The sequence below is a fragment of the Falco biarmicus genome, chromosome 1 (assembly GCF_023638135.1).
Source record: "Falco biarmicus isolate bFalBia1 chromosome 1, bFalBia1.pri, whole genome shotgun sequence".
In the NCBI taxonomy this organism is placed as follows: domain Eukaryota; kingdom Metazoa; phylum Chordata; class Aves; order Falconiformes; family Falconidae; genus Falco; species Falco biarmicus.
Window position 1 is genome coordinate 65674851 of NC_079288.1, and position 17605 is coordinate 65692455.

A 17605-nucleotide genomic window follows, 5' to 3' on the forward strand; every position below is an offset into this window, starting at 1 on the left:
ACTATACACACATATAAATAAGCTTTACGTACTTGAAGCAACCAAGAATACCCAGTGAGTTTCCTTTAATTTAATTTTGTATCTCATTAGTTAAGTGGATAGTTCCTGTGCTGCAGCTGCTCCCATATCCCTTAGCAACATTTGTACAGGCACATTCTTCTATTTTCATATAATTCATTTCTCTAACAAGGGGGGGAAGAAATATTCATACAAATGAAAGGGGAAACTGTCAATACACAAAGTGCTGACACATTCATTACATAATTCAAGAAAATAAATTTTCTAGCTTATTTATCACCAGAAGGCTTAGCTAGAACTTGCTTTCGTCAGAAGTTTGTTCTATTGACAGTATTCCTTCAAAGGAAAATTCCAGTGCAGTATAGAAATTATTTTAACCAGTACATCAAAATCACTATGGGCTTACGTCAGACAGATGCAAACATACAGACAGGCGTGCACACATACATTCTATATGATGGCCTTGGGAGAGAGTGGGGTCTTCCTTGCACATCACAGAACAGCAGCAGTTTGCACCTTGGGAGCCTGGCTCGCCTGCTCTGCACCACCAGCAGCCATAGGAAAAAGTAAATCTCTGCTTCCCACACACCAAGATGTGTAATGAGTTTTAAAAGAGCTGTGTTTCACTGTAGGCTTGTAAAGACATCGTGCAAAAGCTTTACTGGACCACTGCTGGCTTGCTCCCACAGCAATGGCATTTTTTGCAGCTGAGGATTTAAGAGTACTGGACAAGACAGGTTAGCAATGTCCTCTGAAAGTATAACCACTGAAGAAGCCGTGCTCTTGACCGAGTCGTCATTGATGAGGAAAAGCATCAGTTTCTCTGTTTAAAATACTTGTGGGATTGAAAACAACAGAACATGCATTCGTTTACTCAATTTTTTGGTTACTTATAAATAAAACCTTTGGTTTGACATATCTAAGAATTACCACATTGGATTCCTTTCAAGAACCAGGAAAGTCTTAAATTGTTAATATTTCAAACAAGAATGTATAGTTCTTTTGTCATTTTCAGCATAAAAATGAGCCCAAGTTGAGAAGTACAATTTTGACAGCAGATCCAACTGACACAGACAGCTCTTTCATTCACTGAATAGAGAGGTATTGAAAATTATCAATAGCTCTAAGAACTGCCCTGAAAATTCCTATCCATACCTTTCGACCAAATACTTACTTAGCACATAATCTACTTATATTATCTATATAGAGAGAACACATATATTTATATATATTTTTAATATATACAGAAAATAAATCTAATATGAGATTTGAGTCTTTCTTTAATGGCATTTGTAAAACGATGATGAATTGTGGAAAGAAGTGGCTATAATTTACGGTCAGTTCAGGATGGATTAGGATATGTTAACCAACAGTAAACCACTGCCACCTACCCTATAGTTTCTCCTCATCCTCTGTGTCCCATCCGTTTTTAAGGACCAGCAATCGCTACAACAACGCTCCTCAGGACATCTGCAGTTGCAGGTAGAGGATGCATACGCCGGAACCTCAGCTAAGAGGTAGGTGTTCTACCTGATGCATGCCTCACCTTTCCAGCTTGCGCAGTACCAGCAGGTGCCGCTGGTGCAGCAGCGCACATCTGTCCACTCGCTGCTGCCAGCGCTGCAGGGCCCCCTCCTCCCAGCTCAAGCTGAGAAGAAAGACATCAGGCTGAAAACCTCAGACATGCTCCACGGTGGGGTACCAACCCATTTCAGGGTTCTTTGCCCAGAAGCACTACTTCTGCGCTTCAACATTTAGGCATGCTACTCTCTTAGAACAACAGAAGTCATTTTAAGATTAAAAAGCATGATTCTATGAAAAAAGAACAGGAAAACAGGTTAACCAGTTGTGTTTGTTGGTTTTTGGTGGGTTTTTTTTTGGGGGGGTGTGTGTGGTTTTTTTTGTGTCTTTTTCTTTTTGGTGAAATTCCAGCTATTATAAAAAGTAAGGTGCTTTTCACTGTCAACCAACATAGGTCTCACAGGATCTAAAGTTCTTATACCTAACACAAGAGATTAATACCAATGATTAGTACTGGCCACACATTGCAACTCTCCACAACAAAGTACTTTAGGGCAATTATTTTTATAAACACATTCCTGCAAAATAGCTTCATACTATGGAATCCTTCCTGGGACTTGAACCTACTACTTGCTGAGAAAAAGTGTTAAAATATCTGGATGCCTTTGAGAACATAACTTTTATGTTGAAAAAAAGAACAGTTTCAGTTTTCACCAGCTTTAAAATAATTGTTCACCCTCCACTGCTGCAACGATTCAGTTCTTTATACAAATTAGCATTTGGACATCCTACCCACATGAATGGACTTGTGGGTGTAGGCTTGGCTCACGAAAAAATGCTGTGCTAACATATGATTAAGGCTTAGTGAAGCACTGAAATACTGTTTTGACAAGGATTTTTCCTAAAGCCTGCACCTCTATTTTTTTTTAACCTCCTCTTCCATCTGAAAAGGCGGCTGGGATTTTGTGCATTAATTATCTGAGAAGCAATGTGTAACAGCTAATCTCGGAAATATCAGCTCTGGCACATGGTAAAGAAGAAAGTATAGAAGGGGATAAATGAGTAGTAAGGAGGAAAACTTGATGACTTCTGTATGTAAGTATCAAATTATGTAGTCAAGAATAAAATCCTGTCCCTTCTGAAATCAAAAGCTCAATACTTGCTAAATCATATACAAATGTCATTGTCAATACTGTGACCAACAGATTATTACCCACATGCTTTTGCAGAAAACAACATAGCTTATCTTGGGAGTATTACTTTATACACCCAGCATCTCTGAAAAGAAAAGAATTCGCGTAAATACAAACCTTCAATACTATTTAGAGGGACTAAAAGCCTTTGAAATATCTTTACTGTTTGAATTCTCCATGACTGCTGATAAGTAAAGATAAGCAATTAATTCTTTTTACATAAATACGTGATCCTCTACTTTTTACAAAGTATCAGATCTGTACAATTACCATTTGTTTTGCAAATACTTTTCAGGCCTGTCTGCAATTTATCTCCCATGAGAGTTATTTCTGTAGAAAGAAAAGAGCTATTAGATTGTGACCCAAACATGTAACAGAGGTAAGGAGAAGGTATGAGAGGCACTTGTGTTCACAATGTAGTGTCAAATATTCAGAACTTCTTGCAGGCAGTTCTAAAATTCTTCATATTGTGTGATTGCCAGTGATTTTGGATGATAGTTCAAACAATGCATCCAGGTTTTTGCTTGCCAAAGGATAGTTCTCTTGTTTGTTTAATTTAAATATTAATATCCATGCTGTCGGTTCTGAAATGATGAAGATGGATTAGCAGCTTGTCCAAAATATAAGCCAGGCCTTGTAGTAAACACTTTCAAGAGGCACAGTGTTGGCAGAAAGCTTTTGAAATTTCAGTCCGCAAGTAAAATGTCAATTAAAGGTTTAAAAGACTTGTATGTTTGCGTAGATTAGCATTCACTTGTCCTCTCATGTGCAAGAAATTGATCACTTTCATTTGCATTTTCAGGTTCATCCACTTCTTCCACAGGGTTCTTTTCTTGCAGCCCACTATTTTCTGAACAGAAGTCGTCATCTCTATCGCTACGATGACCTTCAAGACTATGTCTGATGCCATAAGCAAAGTAAATGAGAAAGCCTTCCAAAAGGAAAAAAAAGAACTTAGGGTTTTCAGTCAAATAGTGCATTAAAAAGTAGTTAGTTATTATTCTTTGGCTGAACATATTTTCCAAAACAAGTTTCTTCTTCAGGTATCTGAATCAGCTCATGCCTCAGCTCTTCCCTGTTTCTATGGAAATTCCAATTCCAAATATTTTTTGCATAATTAAATGCTCTAATAGCTCATGAAAACTACCGTGTCAAATTTATGTCTAGATGAAATCAACACGATTTTCCATATCTTAAGGGAGAATGACTGATATATGGAGAAGAAACCTGTTACAAATAGGTTTCTGCACAATTTTAGCTATACTTATTAGGAAAAAAAATAATTGTGACTTATTGGATGTCCAATATCTTTTATTCTTCATATTACCTCAAAACTGCATTTACAATTTTGACTGCATGTAAATACTGCTTCTGAAGCATGCTCTTGCTTTCATCAGAAAGATCAACCGACTTTTATTAGAACACAGGCTTTTTTTCAAGTATTTCAATGAAAAGAATGAAACGTTCAAAGATGGGATTCATGAGTCCTAACGTGACTGAAATGTACAGAAGTACCTACCAAGTGCCATCCAGAAGCTAAATCTGATCCAAGTGTCTCCACTTAATTGTACCATCAAGTAAATATTTACCAGGATACTGAATGATGGCAAAAATGGCAATAGTGGAACCTAAAAGGAAATATTTAATACCTTTATATTAAACACAATTTCTTGCATGTCACACTTCCGTCACACAACACAAACTAAAGGTGACACATCTAATAATTGAAAAAGAATTGATTTTTTTTTTATTGGAATACACTGAAATTTTCTTTTTCACTGGGTTTAACCACCCATTTCTACATATCTTAAAAATTTTAAATACATTATGTTTAATATTTATTCTCTAAGGTTGTGTAGAAAAACTTTCCAGTTTGTGCTGAACTAATACTAATGTATTCCTGTATCTACAGCTGAAAATATATTTATATATCCTTTCTTTCTGAAATACCACCACCACCACCACCCCGCAACGCCACCAGATTCCTTGACCTTCATCATTATTTCCATTAAATACACCAGTAAAAAACTCATCTCTGAACATAAGTGAAAGCCTATAATGAAAGCATGATACTTTGGGAGGTACAAACTGCACTGTGATCCAAAGCATTGTACACAACACAGACAAGTTTAACATTTTAATCAGTTTACATTAATCGGTTTCTGAACTGGTTTCTGGTTTCCAAGTGCTTAAATTTAAGTCTAAAATTACTTGGGTCTCAGCAAGGTGCACTTTGAGGCTGCGCCTAAAGGAATACCTAGAAGATCGGTGCTGTCAGATCCACTAGTTGTAACAGCAGCTGTCACACCAATAGCAGTAGTATAGCCCTTTTCTGCAGCCGTGCTCCTGTGCGTGTCACGCATTCAATCTGTGGTCTGTAAAACCCTCTCTTGTCCTGAGAAGACCTGGACTGGACTGCACATCAGCCATGACCATCTGCTACCCCTACCTTCACCAAAAAACCCGCAATAGTGGCAGTGCAGTAATGAAAGACTGCCTGAAAAAGGACCATCTCTCTTCTCTCTCTCTGCCCCTCTCCCACTTGTTAAATCCATCCAAACCTCTCATTAGAGAATAACATAGAGAATATGTTATTCACCATAAAGGCCACTTTCTGCTGGTTCTGAGGCTGCCTTTGGATGAGGAGAATGGTAACTATGAAGGACGCCACCAACACAGCAAGAAGGCCAACACTCCAGGGCTCCAAGTTAGCAATAAAATGAATCCCGTATGTAGTGAGGACACTCAAGCCACAAACCAAGCAAGCTGTGTGAAAAACAAAATGATGGAAATCGGAAAGAGGTGACTTAATCTCTGCATTGAAGAGGAAGTGACTTTTAAGAAGGATGGTAGCAGGCCTTCAGTATGAAATGTTATCATGAACATGTTTAATTAAAGGAAAAGATAGTAGACTACAGATTAGATCCATCAAGAAGTATAAAAGCATTCTGCAGAATGACATTATGACTGAAAGAAGGCATGTTATCACTAGATTTTTAATTTTGTCTTTAATACACTTCAATTATTTATGTTAATGCATTATATGAGTTTGCACAGTTGAATACTTACCTAAAAGACCCACTAAAAAGTTAACAGTAGTTGCAGTCTGCTCAGTGGGTAAACTGGATGGATTAATCAGGGCCTGAAGACTGAAGTGATTTTCTTGTATCATATTTATCTGTGATTCACTTACTGCAGATGCCTTTTCAGATGCAGCCAAAGCTGCTTTTTCTGGAGAATATTTTGGTTGCTCATAGATTAAACTGGGTTGGTACCTATGCATAGAACAAACAGGATAATAAAAAATTAAGCTTACTTTGGGATCTGAAGCAATATGACTCTAGGAATGCATTTAAATTCTTTGCAGTAGACAGTGAGAATTTCCAATCTATGACTGCACTGCAACAGCATATATCATTAATCCCTATCATATATAAACAAACAGTGGCAACTCACTTTTTTTGCTGGGTTTGTTTGGAGATTTTTTGGGGGCAGTTTTGTGTAAGCTACATGAATGCGTCAGTGGGTCAGATAAATGACCAGTCTCGTACAAAAAGAAAGGACGACAGGGTCTGGTGATCAACGGCAGGGAAATGGCAGGGGAGCTTCTTTCTGACTTGCTTCCCATACTGTAAGAGGCCTCCTAACTGGCATAAAATGAAATTTTACATCTGCTTTGTTAGAATTTAAGCGTATTTTTAGAAATACATATGTTATGTAAGTCACTACAGGATAAAATAGTCTTCTCTTTTAAAGTGTAAATTACTGTAACAATGAACTTGAGCTGACTTCAAGATGTTGTACATTTAAAAGTTAATTACTTAGGCTTAAGTAATAAAGATTGACCTTTTTAAGTCAGTATGTATGAATACATAATAAGGTGAGCTGTAGCTACCAATGTATCAATATTATTCCATAGCTTTACAAACAGAACAGGTATCAGAATTTTACTGACAAGTATTTATAGTCTCACTCATTGAGAGATAATATTTGCATTGTCTTTTAGGACAACCACATCCTGAAACACTTGTCTGGTCTTACATTTCTGAGTAGGGTAAAACAAAGAAATTATCTGAACTTGTCCACCCTGTGAACTATCTAGAACATCTATACCTTTCGCATGTAGCCCCCACAACGTAATGGGCCTGATGTACAGCATAGACTGTATTCTTCTCAAAATACCATTCGTTGAATTTTGCACGCAAGCTTACATCTAGTACTTTTGAGACTAATGCTTAAACCAATACATCTGCTGGGAAATAAATGGTGTCTAGAGTTCACATGAAGCTTTGACTTGACTAACTGTTATACTGATATGACAATATATCATTGTTTTCTTTGGTGATCTTAGTAATCATCTATATACATACAGCTAATCTTAACCATTTACCTGTCTAGCAAAAAATGTACCCTGTAAATGTCACTTCTGTTTATATACTGATAACGGAAAATCAAACAGTAGAATACAAAGGTTTCTCACTCACCTAAGAATGAGGACACAGGTTGCCACAAGTGAATAAGCAAGAAGTGTACCAATAGACATCATGTCCACTAAAGCCTTTAGGTCAAACAGAAATGCCATTATAGCTAAAAAAGAGAAGAAAAGGAAATGCAAAATTTGTATGAGACTGACATAGGATCAAAGAATCATTTAGGTTGGAAAAGACCTGTAAGATCATTGAGTCCAACCATAATTGCTAAGATTAATATTAAGATATATTAAAACCTAAGGTTTTAAAATGTCTGCAGTGTAACTTTAAATTGTTTTACTGACAGCAATATAAGTAAAATCATGGTAATCCTTAAAAACACATCTTTGAAGTCACCACCAAGATTCCCAAACCTAATTGCCTACATTTGGGAATTTCATTTGTATAGATATGCACTGATGAGCCATACAGTCATGCTGCAGAATCAAGCAATTGATATTGGACTCATCTGGACATAAGTATTTGCACACATAGCTTGCTGAATTTGGGCCACATTAAAATCCATTTTTATAGAATAAGGTTCAGGTCCTGCAACAGAATCTGACCAAAGCTGAGGGGATGGATCTCACTGCAAAACTTAGCAAAAATGATCTGACCCAGCAAGTCAGCAGTATGCAAAATTCCTGCTGAGCTAAGAAAGAGGTCTATGTAAAGAGGACTTTCAGAGTAGTCTCAAATAAAAATAGTTTTGTGGGTGTTTTTAAATTCATTCTCTTACTAAAAAGAATTTAAGTTCAAGTGGCCTTCAAGAAAGACCAGTAAAATCTCACAAGAATTAATATTCTTAAGATCACTGAAATCGGAGGCAGAAACTTCCATGATACTGAGAGCAGTTATAGCAGTCTTTGTGTTTATAAAAGCTAATACCACGTTCTTTTGGAGATTCTGGAATGTCTTTTTTTGTCTATGCTGTTTGAACATAGAGATACATAGCTTATAAAGAAATTAGCACAAGCCATCACTAAATGAAAGGCTAATATTAATTGATTTGAAATATATGTTATTAAAGAACCTTTTATAATACTTGTATTTTATGAACATTATTGAGACGCAGAAAGAATTTAAACATACTTAATCTTTTGAATCATCAGGAATCTCAACATCAAAAGAAATGAGTAAATGTAGCCTTTATACACTGTATGTATATGCACACACAATTTTTTCTATGTTCAGAAATACTTATATATAATATTCATGTTACGTGTTTGTTAATATATTTGCAGATAGGTGTATAAGTGCACAAACACACATTCTGCTGGTATTTGATCCTGAAGGAGAAAGCAAAATGTAATTTTCTGAAAACAAGACTGCTGTGTTACAGAAGCTTCATTTCATCTGTGATCTCCTTTTCCAATGAAGGAAGGAAGACCATCCTGTTTTCTTCAATGACAGTGGATGTTCCTAAATCCAAGTTGTCATTTACAGGTTAGATTCCTGAATACTTTGCTACTTTGCATGCTCAAAAGAGCATGGGTAAGCAAAGCTGAGGGAGAACAGAGCCTACTATAACCTCATGTACAGTAGCTATATTTAATTTTTAATCCTAGCTTCAAAAGGCTACTTTGTAGCCCAGAATATCTTTTACATTAGAACCAAACTGAAAAATGTCTCTAAGTTTCTGACTAAGAGGATAAAAGACATGGTATTGTTTTTTCACCTCCCTTAACTCTGCTCCAAGAAACAACAGGAGATCAATTTACAGTGAAACCTTGGACTGACACCAAACAATTTTGCTATGTGCAGGGTTTCACAATCGCGATTACCACCTGTGAAAAGGTAAGTCACAGTAGGAACGTGGCAATTGCCTCAGCTGTATTCTTGGCCTGATAACTTTAATAAAGGGGCCGAACATCTAATCTCCTTAATGTTTCTTAAAGCTACGAAACTATCCATGCTACCAATGAACAGAAAAGTCAGATAATACAAGCTGTTGCATACATCTGTAACTATTCTGGCAAAACTATTTATGACTATAAGTTACCAAATACGCAACTTTTTGAAAACAGAAGAAGAAATTACTTCTTCTCCAGCAGCAGACAAAGCTGTCTTCAGGTGAATTGTTGACACACCAAATCCCCCAAACTGTCTAAAAGCAGCACAAGTGATGGCTGCTGCATAGCTGTAGTCAGGGCTGTTTAACTCTATCAGTCAGTTTACCAGCTGGGTAATACAGTTTTCTTTCTCCTCACCATTACTGTGATTTCCGATAAATTTGTTCATTTCATCCCACATAACTGCACTTTCAAATTGTTATAGGGGAATATGTCAATATCATAAACTCAAACAATAGAAAGTAAAAACAATGAAAGTAATTCTAAGCAATTTATTTGTACTGACCGAAGAAAAAGGAACTGGTAATAATGCTTCATGTGGGAAGTATTCGGACAATGACTGTGCCTTCCCACATGTCAAGTGCATGGTGTCAGTAGTTCTAGTCTTGTGGCATCTGAGGATGACCCTGACTACATAATAATAATATTTTAGTCTCAGTTCTGTACCTCTTACCTGATACCAATTTGAGCCAACGTTGCTAAATATTGTAAGGCATGTATTTTATATCTGAATTACTTTTAAGACTTATTTATTTGCCTTTGAGTTAAATACTTCTAGAGCTTCCAGTTTTCCTGGGTAATTTAAGACATTCCACTGAAATGACAATGAAATTTGGGCATAGCTACACGTACCTCTGCAAGAAGTATGGACAAAAGTGAAAAATTGTACGTTAACAGTTTCTCTTTGTGAAACATTAAGAGTTGGAAACAGCTCCCAAAATGCTGTTTTGCTAAAATATGTGTGGGCATGTATGTGTATATGTATGTGTGCATCCACACGTAACCCTGCCAACACACACACATACCCATCAACCGCAGTCTGGTAAGCCTACACAAAACCAGGATCATTTTCTTTAGAAAGAAATTTTAAAAAAATCTCTATATTTTACTCAAACGTTGATCCTGCTTCAAATGTAGTTTTTTTTTTCTCATGACTCATAATAAAACCCATGAAAGTTATTTTCCCCCATTACAGATGTGATAAATATAAAGGTGTACATCAGACAAGGATACCCTATAAAGTAGAGCATCAGTCTAAGGGACCCAGATTAAGTAACAAGCTTATTCACCAGATAAGGGGCCAATATTAGAAATTAACAAATAAATAAAATAATTTTAAATTCTGTGATATTAAGGACATCACCACCACCATGATTGGCATGATCTGGAGTTCTCACACCCTTTGATTAACTCAGTAATTTTATTCCCATTGTACATGCAAGGGAAGTTAACAAGCAGCCCTTTTCAAAAATATGAAGTACCATGCACGTGCATAAGGTGTTTAAATCTCAGCTTTAAGTAACATGGGCTTTGAGAGCTTACCAGAGATGACCCCTGCTGTCAAGGTGGCAGAAACTGGTGCCTGCCTCTTACTCACTTTGGCAAGAAAACTAAAGAGTAAACCATCGCGTGCCATGGCAAACAGAATTCGGGGCAAAGGGAACATAGAGCCGAGAAGACTAGAACAGAAAAATGTATAGTTCAAATACAGGTTATTAAAAGCACAATGCTTTACTGGTAAACCCAACTACACAAAAAGAAAGCTTGGAAGAGTTAATGGGTTTAGGTATAGTTTTGGTATAGGCTCTGTATTGCTGCTCTTGGTTTTTTGTTTGGTTGACTGATATTCTTGGGTTTGGGTTGATGTTTATTTTGAACCTAGGCTCTGAAAGCACTTGAGATTAACCAATAAATACAAAATCTGTGCAGAGAAAAGTTTTACTGGTAGCCTACTTTACCTGGCGACAATCAGATTGATCATTTCAGTCCAAAGCAAATCAAAGCTGCACAACAGTGGTTTATTTCCATATATGCAACGTGTTTAGCAGTGCACCTTTCTTTACATGGATCAACTCTTAGTCTCACCTGCTACTGCACCGGACGATAGAGTAGCAACTAGTGGGGTCTTCGTTTTGGAACTGATTTGAGCTAGACATTTGAAAAGCAACCCATCCTTCGCCATAGCATAGATTACACGTGGCATTGGGAAAATGGATCCAAGAAGACTGAGTAAAAAGCAAACACATGCAACATGGCAAACACAGTTCATGCAGAGTTGTATCATGGACAAGATAAACAATGTTAATTAATGGCATGTATAGAAACAAAACTTATGATTGTAAGACAAAACCAGAAAGCCCATAGCCCAAGATAGTACAGATCAGACACAAATAGAAATTTCTTTTTCCTTGTAAAGTTGATTACTTTTTTTTTTTTTTTTTTAATTGATTAAGGTAATGGAATTGCTTCATCAGAGGGAATTCAGATTAGCAAAATAACTCTTGTCATCACTGTAGTTCTTGGGTATTAGTGGACCAGAAACATGTTCCAGGTCACACTAAGTATGCGATTAAGCTTTAGTATTCCTGGAGAAGGTCTGTCAGTCAGCAGCAGCAAATCAAAAAGCATTAGCAGCATCTCTTACACTCTATATTTCCATGTGAGGCTGCTGATTAACAGTAATTCAAAGTAAGCACCATACAGTTATACTTGGGCACATTACTTCTTTCCATTAAAGCACCTCTAGCCAAGTCTCATTAAGATTGGTTGGGGTTTTGTGTTTGGGTTTTTTTTTTAAGAAGTAAAGCTAATTAATTTAGATTTGTTATTAGCAGAACACAGAAAGCTTTTAAACCGTTGATAACTCAAAGCTCTTTTTAAACATATTTCTTAAATTAAGTGGTTTCTTTCCCTCAAAGCAAAGTAATTGTAATTAAGAAACCCCAAAACACTGAAAAGACAAAAGGCAAAATCACAGCCAGTATAACCTCTGCAGCAAGCACACTAGTTTTTAACCAGGTGAATGGTTGCCTTTCTTACTTTAGAGAATCGACTATATCACTTACAGAAGGCACAGGTTTTACATACCACAGATGCTAAGTACCTCCAGTAATGCTCGTGAGACACAAGCGTTAAGGTTAGGCACACATGAGAGATGTTTCATTGCACATGAACTGATCTTGATGTATGAATGTCCCTTCCAAAAAAGAATGTTTCCTGAAGCAGGGTGACAATTGATTTTTCAAATAAGGATACTGTTAAAATCCACCGCTAAATTTTTTGCTGTTGTAGCTTTGTAAAATTCACTTATCCTACGCCTTTTTAAGTACGTTGACACAAATAATGGAAATATTAACAAGCACCTTTACCCTGGGGAAACAAGTTCATGACATAACAGACACAACTATATGGACCAAAAGCAATAATCCCAATTTTTTTCTTAATTATGCCTCTAAAATGAGGAATATGAAATAGTTTTTTTGTTCTAAACTGATATCTGTCAACAAACTGAAAGATTAACCTCTCCATGTAAGTAAATATAATTCTTCAGAATACACTGGAAAAAGAGACTAACAGTTCAAATTTCTGAAAAAGTGTTTTACCACCTCAGTTAATTTTGTTTTCCAAGATTAGTTTCTTTAATCTAGTTTTTGCTTATATATCACTTGTACTATTCATCAATATAGAGGAAGCATTCATTAAAACCCTCCAAAATGAGGGGGCTGCGACAACTAGATAGAAAATAACTCTAATCCCAGAATGAACTGTGTAACTATGACATTCTTTAGTCAGTCCTACAATTCTTTTAATGTCTTGCTGGAAGTATGTTTTTTTTCTGTCCTCTCCTACATCAAAATATTCCTTTCCTTTAAAACATTGTCCACAGGCAGCGTGCTCATCTTCTTCATGCTAATGCTTAAAGGATCATCTCAGAGTACTGTTAGTGCCTCAACCGGCATGTCGTTTTCCCTTCCACAAAGGCATCCAGTATTCTTACCATAAGTTCATGTAAATGACTCCTTACCCTACATAAGCTCACAGAGAATATTGGCATCAGCATTTTTCTATCCCTGAATTCAAGTACCAAGCCATTTTCTATTCTATGAAAGTGTTTGTACCACATTACAATTGGGATGTAACATATATGAACATATATGGACATATACCTCATACCCTCCCTGATCCTTTTAATCAACGTAACACGATAAGATTATATCCACAGTTTCACAAAGGGGAATAAATTATAATATTTTCACAGCTATAATCTACATCTCAAATACCCACACAGAAACCACAGGAAGGGATGATGTCAGAAGACAGACTGGCTACTGGAGGAAAACAGAGACAGGCAACGGAGATGAGGAGTGGAGTTAGTTAATCATCTCTTCAATTTTGCCTGCAAATACACAATGCCCATAAAACTGCTGAGTCATTGGGAGTGAAGAGCAAGAAAGGACAAAATGGGTGAGGTTTATTTTATCAGTTAATAATAACTTGCAGGTCATATGTCTGAAAATACATATTTTAATAAAAAATATTTTGGGTAATAAGCAAAAGAGGTAAAGTTCAATAACAGTACAGTTTAAAAAAGGAATTTAAATTGAATTACCTACTGTGATCAAGACCTGCTCAAGTCTAAAACATGCTTATAATACTTATGGATAACCCTTTGCATGAAGTAAGCCTTCAAAATTAACAAGAACATAAGTTTAAATCATATATTATCCATCAGCTTTTCCCAATAAAATTAGTATTTCAGCGTCTTTACCTTGTAGACAAAGCACAGAGGGATCCCACTGCTACAACGTATTTTGCAGGACCCCATCCAACATATTCAAATGCTACTGGCAGAGGACTTTTCTCGTCTAGTAGATAGTATGGCATCATAAGTGTCAATGCAGCCGAAACCCCAAAATAGGCCATGAAGCAGACAAGCAGGGACACCACAATTCCTATGGGTATGGCTTTCTGAGGATTCTTGACCTCTTCTCCTGAAAAAAGGGGAAAAAAATGCCCCACCAAAACTTCTTACTCATTTCCACCTTCAGCTTTCAAAGATAACATCAAAGACAAATAATGTGTTAAACTAAGCTATGGGAATCATATGTGTTAATAGAAGTTTTAAAAATCTGTATAAAATAGGCTCAGTGACACAGAACAAAACTCAGTATTTTATTGCCAAGAACAGCATTTAAAAATAGAGGTAAACTAAAGGACATAAAACACATTCTATATTTAGACTACTCAAAGCCCATAATTTCTAGTTATTTACCTACAGTTTGGAAGTTCAATATACTCATTCCCTATCACCTGTATACAAGCCAGCCTTTAGGAGAGATACCTCATTTCAGAGAACTGTAAAAATGGCCAGGTGGTTAACATGATTTGGGCAGAAAAAAATGTATACTAATCACCTCCCAGACTTAGAAAGCAACAATTAATTTCTTTAGAACAGAAATAAAATAAGTAAAATCTCCTTCTTCCTCCCAGAAAGATAGCCCCATTCAGAAATGAACTCAGACTCATTCCACATGGACTGAAGGAGGTTTAGGAGAAAGCAGAAGAGCAGTTGACAGATTGTTATGCTGATCATGTGGGGTTTTTTTACAAAGAAAACATGTTACACATATATAGTTATACATATATACACACAGATATAAATACTATACCAGTTGTTGCAATGCAGTCAAATCCTACAAAAGCATAAAAACAGGTTGCAGCACCAGCCAATGTTCCTGTGAAACCATATGGCATAAAGCCACCACTCCCATACATACTTGTCACATTCTCATAGGACGAGCAATTCCTATAAAGAACAAAAATACAGCTGAAAAATTACTTATTTTTTTTATTATTGGTAGGACAAAACCATGCATCCTGCTCCCCTACCACTCTGGAAACACATTACAGTGCTCTTGTCAAGACAGTTCTGCTTTACAAAACTGCTCGAGAAGACATTTTTATGTCAAAGCTTGTAATAAAGACAAAAATAACAGTAAATGGAATAATACCTGAATCAATTAACTATCACCTTACTTTGCAGTTTGTGGCAAAAATTGTTAATAACAGTGTAGGCAACTTTTGCTGTTGTACTCACATACTGCAGTTAATACATGGCTTAAGGATAAGAAGCCAGTAACCGCTCAAATGGTTACAGACAACGGGATTGAAATAAGATGATTTTTAAAGGAAACTACAAACAAGAAAATAAACCCTCTATTTTTAAGGGAATAAAAAGTTTATCATTCCCAGCCACAGAGCTATTAATTGATATATTACCTGCAATACTACTAAAGCAAGTATAACAGAAAATTGCTTGGACTGTGAGCAAGTAAATTGATTTTTTAAAAAAGCATTACTCTGTTACTGCAGTCAGGTTTATGAGATATTCTTCACTTATTTTCCAGTTGTCAGCATCTCCTTTCACAAAACCAGAAATCATAACGAAGAGTAGGACTAAGATGTTAATGGCAGTGAAAATTTTATTCACCCATGCAGATTCTTTTACTCCAAAAGATAAAAGACCTATAAAATAAAAATATTTTATAGATGTGAATGGTCCCTTAAACTAATAAAATGGCATTTTAAAGAAGATATACTTGTAAGTACTGTGAATAATATTAAACCAACAGCAGTAGATTTTATACTTTTAAAAAGTGGTAGCACAAATTTGCTAGACTTTTTGACAGCGTGGCAACAGGCAAGTGTGTTGGAAACCACAAAACAGAAAACTTTAAAAATTGCATTCTTTAAGTATTTTGAGCAATTGTTACTTACTGCTTTCCTGAGGTTCCAATACATATCTCTATTTTATGCAACGGAGCAAAAATAGGTACAAGAATTCTATGCTTAGTCAAAACAGATTGGTAGAATCTATTTCTTACAGAACACTCATTAGATTAATCAAATAAGAAAAATTATTGGATTAATAATGTAATCTGATCACTCTAAGTTTTTCAGGGCATATCCGTCACAGTTAAGAGTCCCATTTCCTATCTTATCAAGAATTTCTTTAAATTCATTCCTTTAAAAGAAATGCATGCCTCCTGTTCATAAACACTGATTCACAGAGATTCTAGAAAACAGTCTGATACAAAATACACATGCCTTAGGTTGCAGAGTAGCGCATTTAAACAATCTGAAAGTTTGTTGTTTGCCACAGGATCCTACTGTGCAGTTAGATTTGTAACAACTGTAAGTGTACTAACAATTTAATGGAAAAGCAGGCAGTGAGCAGATCAGTGAAAATTAAGTGCAATGGGAAAGCCTCCACAGGTTCTTTGCAGTGTTTCCACTAATATCACATACATGCTTTCCCTCATTATTCAGAGATTAAGTCTGAAAATTTTAAGCCTCTCAAAATAATGTCTTAAAAATTTCTGACTCTGCTAATGAGATATTTGCTATCTTATCATAATGTAAGAAGTTATGATATGAGCTGCTCAAGTTTTCTTCACCAATGGCATTTTTATTGGAAGTAGGTATATGCTTTCTTCAGCTCAATTTTTCCCAAGAAGGCAATGTCTCGATCAGCCTAATGCAGTATGAAACATAGTTATAAATTTTTTTAAGTCCTTTCTCTAGGGAAAAAATAATCCCCAAACTAGATTTATGTGTACGTTCCCTCCTGCTTAGCACATAACATTTTCTGTAAAACATCATCTGCTACTCCTATGATTCAGCTTTGTGCAGTTCAGAATCCAATTACTGTATCGTGCTCAGCCTACACAGCCCTGAGCCACCCCTCTGCCCCTCCTCTCAGCGGCAGCGAGTTCTACCCAGTCCATTCACTGGTGGCTTGGCTGCTTACCACAGACACCTGGAGAGGTGATTTGTGGCACAAGCACAAAAGAAGTGAAGAAGGAATGATGGTGGGGATGAAAAGACAGGACACCAATGAAAACTCAGGAGCAGCAGTGAACCCCAGGAGAAACATAGTCTCTTCTGTCAAGAATCTCTACTTCCTATGTTAGGAAGCAACAATGGCAATGGAGAAAACATAAAAGGTGGCAGCATCTGAACTAGCATTTTATACTTTGGTTTGTGGAGTTTCAGTGCTTTGCTTTTCAAAATGTTATTTTTTTCTCCTTCCTTTGGGAGAGGTGAAACAGAAAGGTCTGTTCCAGCTATGCACCACATTCATTCCCATCTCTCCTGAAGACGTTAAAGAGTCTGAACTGGTACTATAGGCAACTCGTAGCCACAAACATGGCAGGATGCTGGACTAAACCTTGTCTAGTAAATTCCCTGATCTTCCTAAGTGTGGGAACTCATCTTTTCGTGTACAGAGACCTAATAAAAGCATCAGATGCACTGGTCGCTCATTCTAGCATTAAGAGTTGAACAGCAATGTTTCCTGAGTCCAACAAAGCCACCCAGAGTAAGGGAACGGGAGGTTATACCCATATAACTTAGTCTCACTTTCCAGAGAAGAAAAGCTCCTGCTTTTGTTTGATCTAAAGAGAGACTGAACATGAAAAATATTTGAGATCTCTACTGAATACTGAAATCCTTCTAGTATTGGCTGAAAACAAACTATATACTTTAGAAT

The 17605-nt window shown here is 36.4% G+C and overlaps 1 protein-coding gene across 5 annotated transcripts in view; it reads right to left on the minus strand.

The window, feature by feature from the left end:
* Window positions 1–2860: 2860 nt before the first annotated feature.
* Window positions 2861–17605, minus strand: part of SLC7A2 (solute carrier family 7 member 2) — a 53724-nt gene continuing 38979 nt past the window's right edge. For 4 of the 5 annotated variants that reach the window (XM_056333447.1, XM_056333466.1, XM_056333425.1 and 1 more), the window contains 9 exons: window positions 15414–15579; window positions 14724–14860; window positions 13823–14045; window positions 11140–11279; window positions 7217–7319; window positions 5802–6007; window positions 5332–5498; window positions 4252–4360; window positions 2861–3663 (listed from right to left, as the gene is read on the minus strand). In XM_056333447.1, the coding sequence (XP_056189422.1) occupies window positions 3476–3663; window positions 4252–4360; window positions 5332–5498; window positions 5802–6007; window positions 7217–7319; window positions 11140–11279; window positions 13823–14045; window positions 14724–14860; window positions 15414–15579 (1439 nt within the window). In that variant the 3' untranslated portion in view covers window positions 2861–3475. Of the gene's footprint in view, window positions 3664–4251; window positions 4361–5331; window positions 5499–5801; window positions 6008–7216; window positions 7320–10596; window positions 10734–11139; window positions 11280–13822; window positions 14046–14723; window positions 14861–15413; window positions 15580–17605 lie in introns of all 5 variants that reach the window. The other variant, XM_056333437.1, reaches the window with a different exon arrangement.